Genomic DNA, 15,676 nt, shown 5'->3' with positions numbered 1-15,676 from the left:
TTTATGCCTGGAACCTGTGAGGGGGACGGGTGAAGCGGGTCATTTATTTTATTTTGTGTTTGTATGGGTGCGCTCTCTCTCTCTCTCTCTCTCTCTCTCAGCCAATCAATGGTGTTCCCCGGCACTGCCGCATCTCCCTCCCAGGGGTGTCACGCTGGCGTGTGACATGTAGGTGTGTGACCTATAAAATTTTTGACATGATAAAATGTCAATAAATACACATAATTGGGTAATTATGTATTCTGTACAAGAGTTAAATAATAATTACAGCGATGAAACTTAATATACTCTATATTTTCAATATAGTGGACCATCAGCACTGCATCACAAGAGTTTTACTGCAGGTAGGCAGATTATGGATTTGTAACGAGAAACCAATTCACACGGCAAGCAAAATCTTGTTGGCACTTCTGAGAGCCAGGAGAGTGACACATTTCTTACTCCGACCATGTGACTCACACCTTCCCACGGTGTGATCAATACCGATTCCCACAGTTGCTCCTCAATACATTACATGCATTACTGTCACTCAAGCCTCGACAAGCCTGCCCACACACTGGCGGAATGAACAGCTGCATGCTGTGTTCATCTGATGAACGTGGAATGTGGAAGATTCTAATCATTTTACTGCCTGCTCAGAATGGGCCACTTCTCACTTCTCCTTGATGGAGCTTTTGACCCATTTTTGTACTTTTTAAAAAAATAACTGGCTTTATCTTAAAACCTTGTGCACAGTGCTACCTTATCTCAGTAAAAGGTAAACATCAATTGCAGCAAAATTGCAAAAGGGAGGAGAAGCCATGTAGTCAGCTAAAATTCCCATTTAGATGATCATCACCATCTGTCAGATTATAATCATGATGATTATTCATATAAACAATTCTTTTAGGGGCCAAGCACCAACAGTACTTAGGCACCTATTATAATTGTTAGAGTTTTTTACTATCATAGTTTCTGCCATGAGAATCTATGGCAGCCCATAGAACCACTTGGTGGATGTTTGAGAAGTCTGGCACATTGATAGAGGACAGGCCAACATATACAGACACCAAGTTTGGGGTCTTCATCCACCTGTCTAGCACCACCAATAGGCCAAAGTTCAATTTTTGCCCACAACTTTTAAACTATTTGGCCAAGAATCATCATTCTTCATTTTTCCATGATCCTTAGGTGATTCTGAGATAAATCACACTAGCACCACCCTCATCGGTTTCTATCATATTGGATTTTCCAACATTAAGAATCTTTTTACAAATGCATTATAAACATTTTCCCCTAGACCGCTGAACATATCTCCACAAAATTTGGCATGCATCATCAAGAGAGTACCATAAATTAAATTTTTTATGTGCCAATTACTCTGCAAGGAAGGCAGTTATTTCAACCAAAGTTTTTGTGGACCACTGCAGTAAAAGATCCTAAGTGGCTGAAATATATCAACAAATTTGGTGGTGAAAGGGCCATAATGGGTGACCATTTATCTGCAACCATGAGGGCTGGGAGGCACTTACCAAATTTGGCCCCTTGGGGAAGCTATACCAAAAACAAGCTTAAATGGCTATTACTCCAAAACTAAAGCATAAATTTAAACAAAATTTTAGGGGGAATATTACAATAATGGATCTAAATTGGGCATTGGTTGCATAGAGCCACAGTAATGTTTGGCCCCTTCATTGTTGCTGCTAATTAGTATTATTATTTATCTATATATTGACAATATATTGACAATATTCCTTTTGATATAAAGTAATAAACTTTTTTTTGGCAGAGTCATCATTCCAGAGCAACCAAGGCTAAGAAGAATTGCATTGAACGCATGTAGAAAGAGCAACAAAATCTGAACAACTGCACTCTGGAGAAATAGCAAATATGTCTCAATAGCGGATACTAATACAGTAGAAATCCTTTCAACAGTCACATTGGCATAGAACAGAGTCCCCAATATCTATCCTTCAGAGGAGTACACTTCATCTTCAGCTCAATTTGAACTGATTCCAGGCTGAAGTTTCACTTGGCTGGTTCTTGGATCTACATTAATTCAGGGAAGATGAAGCTATGTGGGAACTCTACATGACTGGTTCCCTTCGCCTCTTCCTCCTTCCAAATGCACTACATCTCCAGGCTCCTCCCACTCAAATGAATGCCTCCCACTCACTTCAATTCAGCTCCTCCCATTCAACTTACTCGACTCGACTCGACACAGCTTGATAATCAAGAGTGGCTGTTCCCAACATGATATGACATATATTTTAAAAAAACTTCAACAATGTCACATTCTTCTTAATATTATCAGGCTCACAGAAATATATTACTCTCTACACACAGAACACTCCATCCATCCATCTTCTATATCCTGGTCGCATGGGGGGCTGGAGCCTATCCCAGCATGCATTGGGCGTGAGATAGGAATACACCCTGGACAAGCCGCCAATCTAATCCAGGGCACACACACCATTCACTCACCATTCACGCACACAAGCATCCCTATGGGCAATTTGGAGTCTCCAATTAGCCTATCTGCATGTCTTTGGACTGTGCAAGGAAACCGGGGAGACACGAGGAGGCCCAGGCCAGTATTCAAACCCAACTTCTTGCTGTGAGGTGACAGTGCTGCCCACAGCACCACCATGCCACCCCAGTACACTCAAGTGCAGTGGTATAGATGAGGCATGTTTTGCGATAGAAAACCAGTAAGATAATTGCTAAATCTAATAAACTCAGGCGAGACATAGAACAGGGATCTCTATGCAGTTCCAGGTTGAACATGGTAAACCAGATGAAATGGGCACCAGTGATAAAATTCACAAGGAAGAAGCTTTCAGGAATTTGTTTATGATGCATATAAAAGTGTTAAAGGGTTGCTTGTGAATTTCACTAACGGCTGTACATCATACAGCCTGCAAGCCTGGCTACTCAGAGGTTGCAAGATCAAAAAGGCATATGCACCCATTGCAACAGCATTCAGACCAGCTGCTCCCTATGGAACTGTGAAGAGCCTTTTTTCATTGGCAATGGATGCTCGGGTCTATCTGTATGCAACAATATCAGTCTGCAGTTTACTCTGTTGAAGGGATGTCATGTAAAATAACTCTTCTGACAATTCCACTAGCACACATTTTTATAGCTCCAAAGACCACTCTACTGAGCAATGCCAAAATTAACACTCCCAGCATGCAGGAAAGCCGTCTTTACTGTAATTCATCACTGAATCTAAAGAATAGCTAAGAGCTGGATAGACATTGACTGTGACCATTTGGCCTCCTCTATCCCAGAATGCTTTGTACCAGATGTTTTATTTTGAATTTAAATAAGGGAAATGCCTCCTCATATTCTTATATTTACAGTAACCTTCATGACTCTTGATCTCTTTCACAGGAACCTGCACATGCTTATTTTTCCAAAAACACATTACGTTACGTGATTCAGTCATTAGATGCATTGCATTAGAATGTTATTAGGTGCTGAGATGGATACTAGAATAAGAGAAAGGAAAAACACTAGACTCCCGATGCTAGAGACACACTATAGAATGATTACCAGTCAGATCCATTTAAATTATATTCAAAATATAACAGGTAATCAGTTTGCAGCTCACTCGTCATATTTACTCTCTACCCTTTGATTTAACTATACAAAACAAAGATTGTCAGGAAACATCTGTGGTGTCTTCTGTTTGAAATCTTGCCCTTGGGGTGATGCATCCAAAGCTCATTTTACACCTCATAATCCCCCTTAAACACCTCGCAGCGACCAATCAAAACAGCTCCAGGGAAATGGCAGAACAGCAAGCGATCTTTGCCAAAGCATAGCATCATTGGCTTTGATGCCTGTTAAAATGTGTAAAAAAAATGCATTTTTAATGTTTTTCTTTTATCCAGTAACTCCGTGATGGACTGGCCTATTCTTTGTATTTCTGGCTGGCAGTCTGGGCACTGGCAGAGTTATAACTCAGACACAGGAAGACTGTACTCTTGTCCATATGCTCAGTATGCAGACAGTGTCTGGACCACGGCACAGTCTTGAAAAAAATAAAACTTTAAAAGAATCTTCCTAGCTGAAACTACACCAAATGTTCAGCCATCTGTGAGTTTTTTTTACCTGTATTCATGCACGTATTTAATACAAGCATTCAACATTTAATTAATCACTGTTTTTTTCTTTTACACCAAATATTTCAACTTTTTCATTTCTGTTTCCTATTACTTTTTATAATAACAGCCCATCTGGGTACTGGTGTCAGAAAATTGATTTGACACTTTTATAGAATGCCGATTGCATTGCACAATGACCTGGATTCAATCAACATTCATCCTTTGACTTTGACTCGTGTTCTTTTTCTTCCTGAACAGTTTGAGAAGCAGCTCAGCTCAGCAATCCACCAAAATAATGTTTTTTCCCAGTTGTGTTTCCATTAGAAAAAAATAACAGTTGCATTTTTCACAAGTCAAAGGTTAAAGACAAATCATTATTGGTATTTTACTATTTAATAGACCAATACAAAATAAAGCATGTAAAAGAGGCCTAGCAGATAAAATGTAGTTTTGTAGTTTTAACTTTTAAATGAGTAATCATCTCACACCCTCTCTAGGACAGCCATTGCCAATCACCTTGGTGTACAACCTACAGATGATCCCAGAACATCAATAAACCTAAAAAAGGAGCTTGTTTAACATGCAGTTGTGCAATTCTGGATATGACTCTTTGTTAGACACAATGAGCACATGAAGGAGATGGAAGCATTGTTTTGGAATACGACTAGGTTCTCCAAAACATTTTCAGACAAATAGATAATAGAGACTGAGCTAATTTCTCAGACAAAGTGAAGGTCAAAGCAAATTAATGATTTTCATGTTGTAAAAAAATCTACAGAAAGCTGCTAGCCATTATAAATTAATATGGCATCTCCAATCTTCCGAAACATGCAACTCCAGCCAGCTGCTTCTTTTCACACCACAACCACAACCCGCGCATGTACAGAGCAGGGGTGGAGGAGACCCAATAATCATCTAACAATAATCACAGCAACCAAATCCCTACCATATATCTCTTGGGCAATGCAAGGCCAATTCTGCACTGGCTCTGCAAGACGGCCGGGCACAGTTGGCACTGGCACAGGCCGGATTCGATCCGAGACCATGGTGCTCACTGCTCACTAATGCGCTGCAAGCAGCGCTTTTAGCAAGTGAGCAACCCAGCAGCTTGCTTTCTCGGCAGGAGGCTCGTATTCAAAGATACAATTTGAATAAAGATCCAATCAGGTGGAATACAGGGATTCTGACAGTGAAATGTTGAAATACTGTACGAGGCACACTAGGATCTACACATTAGGAGCCCACGTGTTCCAGTTACAAATTTTAAAGTAGCAATCATCCCTGCGCTAGTTTAATCAAACGTAATGCACACAAATGACTGATTGACTCCATAAAAAAAAGAAAATGACTGCTGTATCAGCACGGTATAGGCTGAATAGACAACCGTTAATGACGTTTAATAGGGAATTGAACAAGATCATGAGGGCAGTTAACCCCTAGCAACAGTGCGTTAGTCTGCAGCCACTGTCAAATAGGTGACGCAAATAGGTCCAGGGCTTAACGTTCCAGGGCACCTCTTTGGGTCTCTTTGTCCTTGCCCATTCATCTTGAATTGGTGTGCCAAGCCCTTATCTTTTAATAAAACAGCAAAATCTTGGAATGAAAGACAACAATTACCCAAGTTCAGTACTTTGGGGAATAGCCATTGCGCTCCTAAAACGCCAATGTCTCACTTGCTCTGATTCTTAGCCTCATGCACATGATTGGACCTCTAGTTCCCTCTAGGGGGTACCACCTTTAAGATCGTGTCCGTACTGTCCTCTGCGATGGGGCGTTCCCTACAGTACACCTAAGCAACAGCAGCAGCTGGCCACATTAACCTACATTGTAATACAACTGGGCCGCTGAATGTGGTCAAACTCCCGCATGGGTCTCCTTTGTATTCTGGACAACACGCGGCGCTGGTACGGGAAGCCCACCGCGGACCTTCGCCGTCGGTGAGGGGCAGGCGCCAGGCATTCTGGTGTCTTTCAAGACAGATGGGCTGGGAGAATCGCACGCTATTATTAGTGCCTGTTTCTTTTAATTCCCCATCAGTTTCAAACAGAGCAGTTTTGGTTCTTTTTCAAAAAAGGGAAAAGAGGGAGAGGAAAAAAAAGAAACAGAACAGTTAATTGTGGCGCGGACCGCCGACCGGTTTGCCATGGGAGGTGGTTTAAAAGGAGACGGATAACCTTGCCGGTTCCTCTCAGAGGGTGCAAGGTTAATCGCTGCTGACCCCCCTCACACCCCCCACTCCCCCACACACCCAAACCTCCTGCTGCACCTGCAAAGACACAGACATCACTAATCCCTCAGCTAGTGGGAAATCAGTTTGATTTGCGCACCGTATGGAGGCATGTCACCGAGGTCAGCAGCCCGATGGACGACTTTCAAAATATCCAACCATCTGAACGCTGCAGCAATGCAGTTAACATCAAGAATGACCCTGGCACTATAGCAATCCTTCTGTTTTTTAACATGCCATAATTCACACAGTGATTGATATTCAATGAGCACATTATGTGGACATTAAATGGCTAAATAGTTCAGAACACACTTTGGACTTTGCACTAAGCACATATTCCGAAAGTGTTCGCAAAGCAAGTACAGTCTTCATTACCAAGGCTTAACATCTTGATAAATCATTCAAAGCTTTTGTACAGGAATTAGGTCGGAAGTTTGACTTTAAGTCAAGTGACACTCCATGTTATTTTGCATTTAAGATTAGCATTTTACATCACGTGTATTATGTAAGCTTCAATGAAGCACTGCCTTTGCACTTGAATGATTCATAAATATACTATTATGACGCTTCATGAAGTCTTTATGAAGGAGCTCCCAAGTAGCACAGTAAGTTAAGGAGCCTTGAGTACTGAGTGAGCCCTAAGGCCAAGGCAATGCTCAGAATCTGGGCTGACAATAGTTTTCCTGTTTTGTATCTTGGGAGAGGCAGAATTGAGTCAACACTATAGAATTGTCCTCAAGCTTCAAGTGTAAGGCAACCTACAGCTTAACAGTTGATTGGTAAGTGCCTCTTTTCTGACCAGTGACTGTATTCTGCTATGCTACCTGTACTGTGGACATCAGCCATTGGTTTGTGGTCCAATGTTTTAGAGAGGGCAGACTTTAGCAATATCAATGTGAGTGGCACAGTGTTGACTCAAGGCCTATTTCCATTGAAGGCTTTAGGAATATATACCTTTGTGTAAAATGGATATTGAAAGAAAAAACCAAGGGGCTCTTGGGTGGTGCATCCAAATGAAGTACTGATTACCAGTGCAGTGCTGCACCCACAGGGCCTGGAATCAAATAGCAGTCATGACAATCTAATCTTCTGCAACTGTAACATCATCAGCGCCCCTTCAGAAAATGAACAACCAAAAAGTAAATTTGGGTCTATAAGGCTGCTAGTTGTAGACCAGCAAACCAGGTTCACTCAGCGTGCTTGACGATACTCTGGGTAACAACAATGCCATGCACATCATTCTTCTGTTTGCCGCTCCATTCAGGCCAGTTGCCTGTTTCAATATTTTATTAATCTCCTCTGCCAATTCAGCCCCATACTTCACTGGGTTCAACCAAGGACGTCACTCAGTATGCTAACCGCAGGCAGTCACTCACCATTTGCAGAAGGGTACATGTGACATGTTTGCTATGGACATGGACATGCAGAGCTTTGATGAGGCTAACAAGCAGAGGAGGAGATGCATAGCTAGCTTAATGGACAACAGAATGGGGGCGGGGAGGAAGACCTGGGCCTGGACCTTAACAGCAAACGGCTTTAATTACGCAACTTAAAAATGCTGCAATGCTTTTGAGTAGGACCATTCAAAATAGGAACATTTTCCATACCTACATGCAAAGAATTAGACATATCCAGCCCCTTCCACCAGGCTAAACATCATAAGTAAATGAAAAATTGGCATGGAACCAATCAGTATTTGCCCTTAACATTGATGCGAAGACAAATGTGTTCAGTTTTTCTTCACATATTTTCACATATGTTCTTCACAAGTTTTTTTTATGATCGCTGAAATTGCCAGATTACTTTTCCGAAGGAATCACTTGCATTCAATTCTGCCTCAAAGTTAAGTGCAAAGGTTGTGGGTCCAGAACATTGCCTCCATTTGTAGCTAAGCTTTGAGTCTAAACTGGGGCTGACATTTACTAAGTTACAGTCATGGTGTGCTCATTGTAATTCTGTCTCACGTGTTTGATAAGAATCTTGCTTTAAAAGAAGTTTTAAATCCACTCTGCATGTGATGCAGACTGTTCTAGTTTATATGTATTTTCCGCATATTGTTTGCAAAATTCCAAAGTAGCCAGTGGTTTACAAATGTTTAACATTTGAAAACAGCACAATTGTTTAAAAAAAAAAATAGTCTAAATTTTCAACCATATTGGTATCATTCCTGATTTTAAAAATTCAGTGCAATTCCTTACTGAGAATTACTGCTGAACACTGAAAAAAAATGTACTCTTCAAATTATCCTCTGATTGTGTGACACAGAAATTTTGATTGCTTTGAAATATATGCTACTGCCAGTAAATGAATATGAATATGGATTTTGACAGACTAATTTATTAAACAATTTCATATTACACTGATCCACTGTTCTGTGTTAATTCAAATCCAGCAGAGCTTATATGATTCTAATAAAGATCACATATACCCTAGCAGAGCTGACTTAGCACTGAACAAGTGTAGCTGGTCATGGTACCTACACATTTATAATGAATTGAGGCAGCTACAATCATTGTCATATCTAGATGTGTCATATCTGTGTGCGTCTCTTCTGACAGCAACACAATACTTTTTTGTAACTGAGTAGATAGGAATTACAGCTTCATCTGCGTGTGGTTTTTTTTTCTTGTGTTTTGTATTTATGCACAAAATAAATAATCTACAATGTTTATAAATCATAAATCAATGTTTGCTAGTTGGAACATAATTTATATTTAGCTACACAGCAAGGGGGGAAAGGAAATGGGTCTTCTCAGTCAAGAATCAAGGACCAAATCAATACATTGAATTTATGAAAGAGATCTCTGAACAAATGTAGTTCCTTTACAGTCTCATGCTGGATATTTTCAAACAAAACTGGTAAAGTAAATCTGAGTGAGTCAAAGTAAAGTATCTGGAAACTGATGTAACATTCGCCATTTTAAAAACATGTTGTCTTAGTCATCTTTAATTGGGGTTTAACAATATTTCATAAGTGTGTGTGTGTGTGTGTGTGTGTGTGCATACGTGCATGCAAGTGTGTGTGTTAATATATTTATGTAGGTATGCATGCATGTATTATACATTTATTTATTTATTTTTGAGTGGATCACCTTTGAGGCACAACCCTATTAAGGTGCCTGAAGGACAAACTAAAGTGATTAATAAGGGTGGGGGGACAAGCTTTAAAATATAAATAATTAAAATTGTGATATTTCTATAATTGAAATACACACAAATACACTACATGGCCAAAAGTATGTGGACACCTCACATCCAACATCTCATCCAAAATGATGGAAATTAATATGGAGTTGGTCCACCTTTTGCTCCTGTAACAACCTCCATTTTTCTAGGAAGGCTTTATAATAAGGTAGATGTTAGAGTACTGCTGCAGGGATTTGCTTCCATTCAGCCAGAAGAGCATTAGTGAAATCAGGTAGTGATTGGGCATTTAGGCCTGGCTCACAGCTGGCTTTCCAATTGATCCCAAAGGCATTGGATGGAGTTGAGGTCAGGGTTCTGTGCAGGCCAGTCAAGTTCTTCCACACCATTCTCCGCAAAACCATTTCTATATGAACCTCCCCATGTGCCTGGGGGCATTGTCATGCTGAAACAGGAAAGGGCTTTCCGCAAACAGTAGGGGAAGCAAGGAATCGTCTAGAATGTGATTGTATGTTAAGATTTTCCTTCACTGGAACTAAGGGGTCTAGCCCAAACCATGAAAAACACACCCAGACCAAGGGATGTCCAGATACTTTTGGTAATGTAGTGTAACAAGCACCTCCCCTCTTTACTCCTGCATGCATTGGTCTCAGTATTGTATAACCCCATTATTAAAATAAAATATTTATATTTTAATTTTGTGTGTGTGTGTGTGTGTGTGTGTGTGTGTGTGTGTGTGTGAATGAGTGTTTGTATGCGTCGAAAATATTGTTTTCATTTTGATTTTAAAAAAGCCAAAAGCACGGTGAAAAATTGTGTCTTGCAACCACCGCATAACATTAATACACAGGATAGTGATGTCAAGCATTTATTTATGAGTGGTGTTCATGCTATCATGAGATCATTAATGCATTTGTAGCCTACTTCATAATTCGCCATTGCCATTTTTCACCAGATGTTGTGGCGTATTCAGTCGTAACATTATGACATGAATTGAAATGAATACATTTTAAATAACTTTTTAAACAACTTTTTTAAAACCCCATGAGTAAAATAATGATTGAATGATCGTCTTTGTGAAAATATTCCACTCACAGTCTGTATTTGTTAAGCAGCAGAGACTGTGCTGATTTTTACATATTCTGTATCCTGGGGGTAGCCTTGCTATAACAACCTCACTGTAAGGTTATCTGAGTCCAATGTTGCCCTCAGAGAAACTTTCATTTCCTCAATTAATTCCCAGCTAATTTGACTCATGGTCACATCAGAGAATGCTTATCAAAATGTATTAGGAGCATCATTAATGGTGAAAGCCAATATCCATATTAACAGAAGCATTTTTCAAAAAAGGAAGAAAATTCTACTGGACAATATTTCAGTTCATGAGAGGATCAAAATGAAACGGGACACAAACATGCATGCTGTATACCCTGACACCACAACCTCCGTAAGTTTACTGACATCAAGCTTCTTGTATTTCAAAACCCAGTGTTTTTTTTTTTTTTTTTCAAAAGACCAACGGAAGGATTTAATATAGATCTGAATCTCCTTTTATATTAATTTGAACTAATCCCCATCTACAGCTCAGTACAGCCCAGGTAGTTACAAAAAATGTTTTAACCATGCTGTGCACCGCTCGCTGTCCTCTATTTCAAAATTCAAAAACAAATAAATTAATTAAAGGAACTGGATAACATGACCTCATGCATATTTGAAGGGTTTAATATTCCTCTGTACCCTGTTTTAATCGACTCTCAATACTAGAGCGTCGGATTACTGGTTCTTGGTACGCTTCAGTACAAGCACGACAGCCGACACGTATGGTAAGTCTGTGCCTGCAGGGTAAAGTACAGCGTGATGTGAAAGGAAGAGAGAATGGCACTGGCCCGAAACCCAGAAAGAGGAAAAGGCGCTGCGCTACCTCCTTTCGCAGAGATTCGCGCGCTGTTTCAGAGTAGGCGCCATCCAGTAGAAAGAACTAAGTAGAAAGCCTCTTTTTATCGTTAAGCATTGCAGTCCAAGGTCTTGTTCTGCTAACAACTGCAGACTTGTTTCTAGATATCATTACATCACGATTTTTCAAGGGGATGGTTATTGTCTATCTAATAATGAGAAGGCGTTGGGGCTTCCATCCCATCTTATATACAAGTTTTCATACTCGTAATTATGAAACTCGTGATAGGAATAGGGTACTTTTCCATGCATAACATTATAAACGATATTAAATGTGTTGTCATTTACACTACAATTATGTTCTATCATATCTACAAAACTATTTTTAAATTGCTGTAATAACTGCATTCTGATTATCCTTAAAGAGACAGAATCTAGAAATGTTCGATGCCCTCTTTTAACCGTCTTTGGGTGTAAATGAACATAAAAAATCAAGTTTTAAAATGACTTCGACTCACTATGTAATATCGAATTACATCTGTTTCATCACGTTATTCGCGTCGTTTCATAGTGCGGTCATTTGTTTTGACGTCGACAAGCCATGTTGGGGCGTAGAACATCTGTTTGTTAGTGAGCCCGATATAGTAAACCAAATGCCTGTAGGGTAGCCTATTGTACAATACCAATGACTGTGGATCTAAATGCATCGATAAAAAAACCCAAGAGTACATACATACCGCCAAATTCGACAAAGGAAACAATAATGTGATCATTTATTTTATAGGGTAGTATATGCGCTTTATGGACAATATACTCTTAACAATAATAATAATAATAATAATAATAATAATAATAATAATAATAATAATAATTCATCATCAGATACCCAAGACGAAATCCAACAGTCCGTGGACGCCTCGGCTAAATATAGATAATACAGAAGTTTTGTCTTAATATCCTATCACACTCAGTTAAACTGGTGTTTCAGTAGTAAAATACGCATAAAAATTGTGCCGTTATTGTGTATCAGGCGGCGACAACTACTTCATCTCATTTTTTGTTTTGGCGCAACAGATGAACTGAAACCCTGACACGCTCAAGTTCCCCACACACAGTAACATAAGGATGTGGATGTTCCTGCAGCCTAATTACAACAGAAGGCGAGTAACAGCGACGGTCTAAGATCTATACACATGCAAAAATGATAAACAGCCTTATGCTTGCCGTTTACAGAACCAGGCAAATACCTTTCCAGAAGTGACCTGTTCATAGATATTCTTATGGCTGTTCACCCAGACTAAAGCAGGTCCCCAAAAGAAATTCAACTGGGGTGAGCCTATAGAAGTCGTTTGCCCTTTAATTACGTTTAATTTAGCGGTAGGCTACGTTATTTATATTTTAAATACCGTGAATTAATCATATTTGTTGTGCACGGTGCGGGTTCCGAGTTTCAAACTATTTGAAAACCAGCAATGTGGCAGAAAACAGAATGAGACAGCACTGGCAAATGATTTCGATGGAACGGGAATGATTTCGATGTGCCGGGGACACAGGCTACTTTACAGCCTCTGCTTTGACTTTTATTGGTTACGCAAGAAAGGGAGAAAACACGTTCATAGTACACAAACTATAAAGGCGTAAGGCTCATATCTGAGGCAGCGCTTTCGGGCAATGAACCTCGCGCGGATAATAAAATGAACCGCAAAATGGGTATGTGTCGAACAAACGCGATTTCTCTTTCCTCTGAAATTGAAACGAGGGGCGCACTGCATCCGCTTGGACAGGCAAAGTAAATGAAAATACAACAACCCGTTAGTCTTTCCGGACGCAACGTTTTACATCGTCGCAGTGGGCTAGGAATTGGAATCATATCGGCATGCATTGTCGGGAATGGAATTACCTCAAGCTATGCAATAACGAGCCAACCGAGTTGCCACCTAACTGCGGGGGTAACGTGCAGGAATGTAGAAACAGTAGTACATGCGCGGATGCACGAGGGAAGTACGTGACAGCCAGCATATTATAATTGTCGTTGTTTAAGAAACCGACGATACTTAACTTGCACGCCATCATGTTTTAATGTCCTACACTTTTTTATAAAGAAGAAAAATTACCACCGAAGAAAACTCAATAAATTACGAGGTCAGCTACTACTATGGGGCATCGTCATAAATGCTCGATTGCACCCAAGCAGACCAAACAGTTGTGAGCGCTTGAATTCCTGTTTTGACAACCTCTCTCCTTAAATACCTGCAATACCGGGACAGACTAATGTCTTCCAAACGCAGTGCAGGTCTCCAAATCTTAAATTACAATTAGCCAACGGTAACATTATACATAACTCACTGTTGAGGTATGTCTACTGAAATATTATTATTATTATTATTATTATTATTATTATTATTGTCACAAGAACTCCCGTTGTCGCATTGATAGGCTATTACTTGGCCTTAACGTTTTTATTTCCAATATGTGTCGTCTTCCATTCTTTTAGAAGACCAGTCCATAGGCACGAAGAAAACATTTATCAAGGGCAATCAAAAGGGTCCGAGACACTTCGGGCTTAAAAATCTCTGTCCGTCCAAACCTACATTTCAGTGCTTTGTGCATGTGTACAGTGGTTAAATTTTAACACATTCATTTGTGCCTGCTTTCAGTATACACAGACTAATACCCAACACACCCTAAATGCTTATTCATTTTATCCGTGTATTATGTGCCTTGCATCCACTGGAAAGTCAACGCATGCCAATGAAGTAAAGAACACACATCTATTTACGCACGGACACACATCAAACACGTATACATTGTAAGGACAACTGGACAAGAGGATGGGACAAACACCGTATTTTTGCATTTTTCTTTTCTTACCAGAGCAATTCCAGCCTGTAGGCGTTTGACAGTCGCTCAGGGAAGAAGGGAAAGCGCGAAGTTGCTGTACAGGTAAAGTCGCGAGAAATGATACCACCGCGATCAAAACCCAGTCTCCCAGAGTCCTGCTCCACTGCTGCGGGCGTGTAGGCTGCTGTAGCACTGCCACCGAGAAACCCATTTCAGTTCAGCGGCGTCCCCCGAAAACACAAGCGACGCGGGTAGAAATTGCAGACATTCACCAGAAACTCCGATCCTAGTGCGAGCGGTGACAGCGGCGAGCTCAGATGCGAAGTAAAAAACATTTTCCGGGCAAAGAAGGGAGCCCCATGAAGTACTGTGGGCAATAGTCTGATCCTCGCGACTTACTCAGTGTTCAGCTGTAATATGAAGGGGTTCAGGGCTGAGGTTAGGGGAGGAGGGAAGGGGGTGGGGGCGATGGGAGTGGGATGATTTCGGGTAGGAAACTGGGTGGTCAGCTGTTAGGTAAGAGAGCAGGCAGGTATGATGCTTCCCATAAAGACGGGTAATGAAAATAAAAAGGAAGGAAACAACAGAAACTACATAAATCCTCCAGAGAAGACAATTGTAGTTGTAAGATCCACTGGCAAAACGAAGCGTTCATACGCCGGGCTGTTCTGGATTCGCACGCGCTTTGGACACACCGTTAAGTTAGCTATTGGACCATGTAGCGCGCCACCGCTACCTCTTCTGCTCTTCGCCGATTCTGTTCAGCTGGATCCGAGCAGCAGGTTTCCAGCCTGGTTATGATCACGTGGCTTCTGTGCTTGGCAAGGGAGGAGAAGAGGAGGGCGCAGTTATTATAAGGGAGCTGATTGGCGGGGGGAGATGCAGGACTGTGAGGTTCGCTGTGAGGGTCCAGCCAGCCCACAGTGTTGTTCAGTTCTCCCGTCAGGACCGACAAGAGGCAGAGAGCCACTGCTCGGCGGTATTCGCGGATGCCGAACGAGATCTAGCACTGTAATTGGGCACTATCTCTAAAAGCAGCATAAATCGATTTCTCCAACTCCGGCTCTGATAATTGCGCTGCTTTTGGAATGATGCTGATACGAAAAGCATCCCGACCCACTGCCCACAGGCGTCTGTATTGTGTTTCTTGAAGCATCTAGTTGTCTTCTGCAACCGACAGGGAGCCTTGGCTGTAACTGACACGCTCGCGGCCATAGAAGCACTGCTGTTTTGATTATGGCAAAACGAGGTCAACCTGTGTAGGTCTTTCTGAAGCCCCCTCCCGCGGTGGTAATGCGCTCTAAGGCGAGCTGTGTGTATTAGAACGCGTGTAGTGATCTCGCCAGCACAAGCGCGTTATTGTGTTCGGTTCAATTCAGCACCAGCCAAACTGAGTGTCAAAATTCAATTAATCATCCCCGAGCTCGTGACACATTCAGTGCAGTGCTTTATTCTGCATCCACGCTCGATTCAAGTGAAG

At 41.0% G+C, this 15,676-nt stretch overlaps 1 protein-coding gene across 1 annotated transcript in view; it reads right to left on the bottom strand.

The window, feature by feature from the left end:
- tmeff2a (transmembrane protein with EGF-like and two follistatin-like domains 2a) overlaps positions 1-15,011 on the bottom strand; it is an 83,680-nt gene extending 68,669 nt beyond the window's left edge. Inside the window, exon 1 of the mRNA XM_035394245.1 lies at positions 14,227-15,011. Coding sequence (XP_035250136.1) covers positions 14,227-14,407 — 181 coding nt within the window. The 5' untranslated portion in view covers positions 14,408-15,011. The remainder of the gene's footprint in view (positions 1-14,226) is intronic.
- Between the last annotated feature and the right edge of the window lie 665 nt (positions 15,012-15,676).

Source organism: Anguilla anguilla, chromosome 15, assembly GCF_013347855.1.
Source record: "Anguilla anguilla isolate fAngAng1 chromosome 15, fAngAng1.pri, whole genome shotgun sequence".
Taxonomy (NCBI): domain Eukaryota; kingdom Metazoa; phylum Chordata; class Actinopteri; order Anguilliformes; family Anguillidae; genus Anguilla; species Anguilla anguilla.
This window is presented reverse-complemented; position numbering and strand designations above follow the sequence as displayed.